At 34.7% G+C, this 830-nt stretch overlaps 1 protein-coding gene across 1 annotated transcript; it reads right to left on the bottom strand.

Moving 5' to 3' along the window:
* LOC106322056 (glycine-rich RNA-binding protein 2, mitochondrial-like) lies at window positions 1–662 on the bottom strand (the record flags this gene model as incomplete). Its single annotated transcript, XM_013760242.1, is given in 3 exon segments — window positions 1–20; window positions 104–229; window positions 530–662. Coding segments are annotated over 2 exon segments (144 nt in total), but the record flags the coding sequence as incomplete, so codon positions are not given.
* Between the last annotated feature and the right edge of the window lie 168 nt (window positions 663–830).

Below are 830 nucleotides of genomic sequence, written 5' to 3'. Positions count from 1 at the left end.
ATCAGTTCCCCATGAGAGACCTGAAAAAATCAATCAATACGAAACATTTTAAAGCACTAAGAAACCCAATCTCTTAAGAAACGAACGCAACATTATTACTTACCTCCAACGAAAAGCTTGGTAGACATGTACCGGAGAGAACCGAGCATAGACGTAACCGGAACATTTCCGGTCTGAGAAACCACACCTTGTCTGAGTAGACCACCGAGACTTTTGCAGAAAGCCATTTCTAGATCAAAAACAACCGTAACAAAACAATAAGCAACAAGAACAATAAAGCTTAAGAGACTATAATCATTGCCAACCACAAAAACATATTTAACACCGAGAACATCAAATCGGTCATCTGTTTGAATAGATCTGGATTTAATTTAAACGAAAAAACTATATAATCAAGCTCCCGATCCGTTAAATACAAATCGGAACAAACGTACAAAGGCTCACAAGATAGAAATAACTATGTAAGATACAGATCAAAAGAACTCTAACGCGAACGAAGATCAACAAAAAGAATGGAGATAATGGATACCTGTTGTGGGTAAAGATTCGAAACTAGGGTTTTGCGAGCCGGGAAAGAGGCAGAGGATTATAAAACCAAGGAGAAGGGTTTAAGGGGTATATAAAGGTCCTAGCGAAAAGTATCTTATTTTTCTTTTATATATTATTACTGGTCCTCTCAGTGAATTGATAATTGAATTTTGATTATAAGTTTCAATTTTTTTTTTGAAATGAAAGTATCGTATGTTCCAAAATGTCCGAAAAATTGGTGAATATCGAGTTTATCCAATTGTTTAAAATCTAAAAAAGTAGCTAAGTAAAATAGACAATGT

This window comes from Brassica oleracea, unplaced genomic scaffold (genome assembly GCF_000695525.1).
Source record: "Brassica oleracea var. oleracea cultivar TO1000 unplaced genomic scaffold, BOL UnpScaffold05589, whole genome shotgun sequence".
Taxonomy (NCBI): Eukaryota; Viridiplantae; Streptophyta; class Magnoliopsida; order Brassicales; family Brassicaceae; genus Brassica; species Brassica oleracea.
This window is presented reverse-complemented; position numbering and strand designations above follow the sequence as displayed.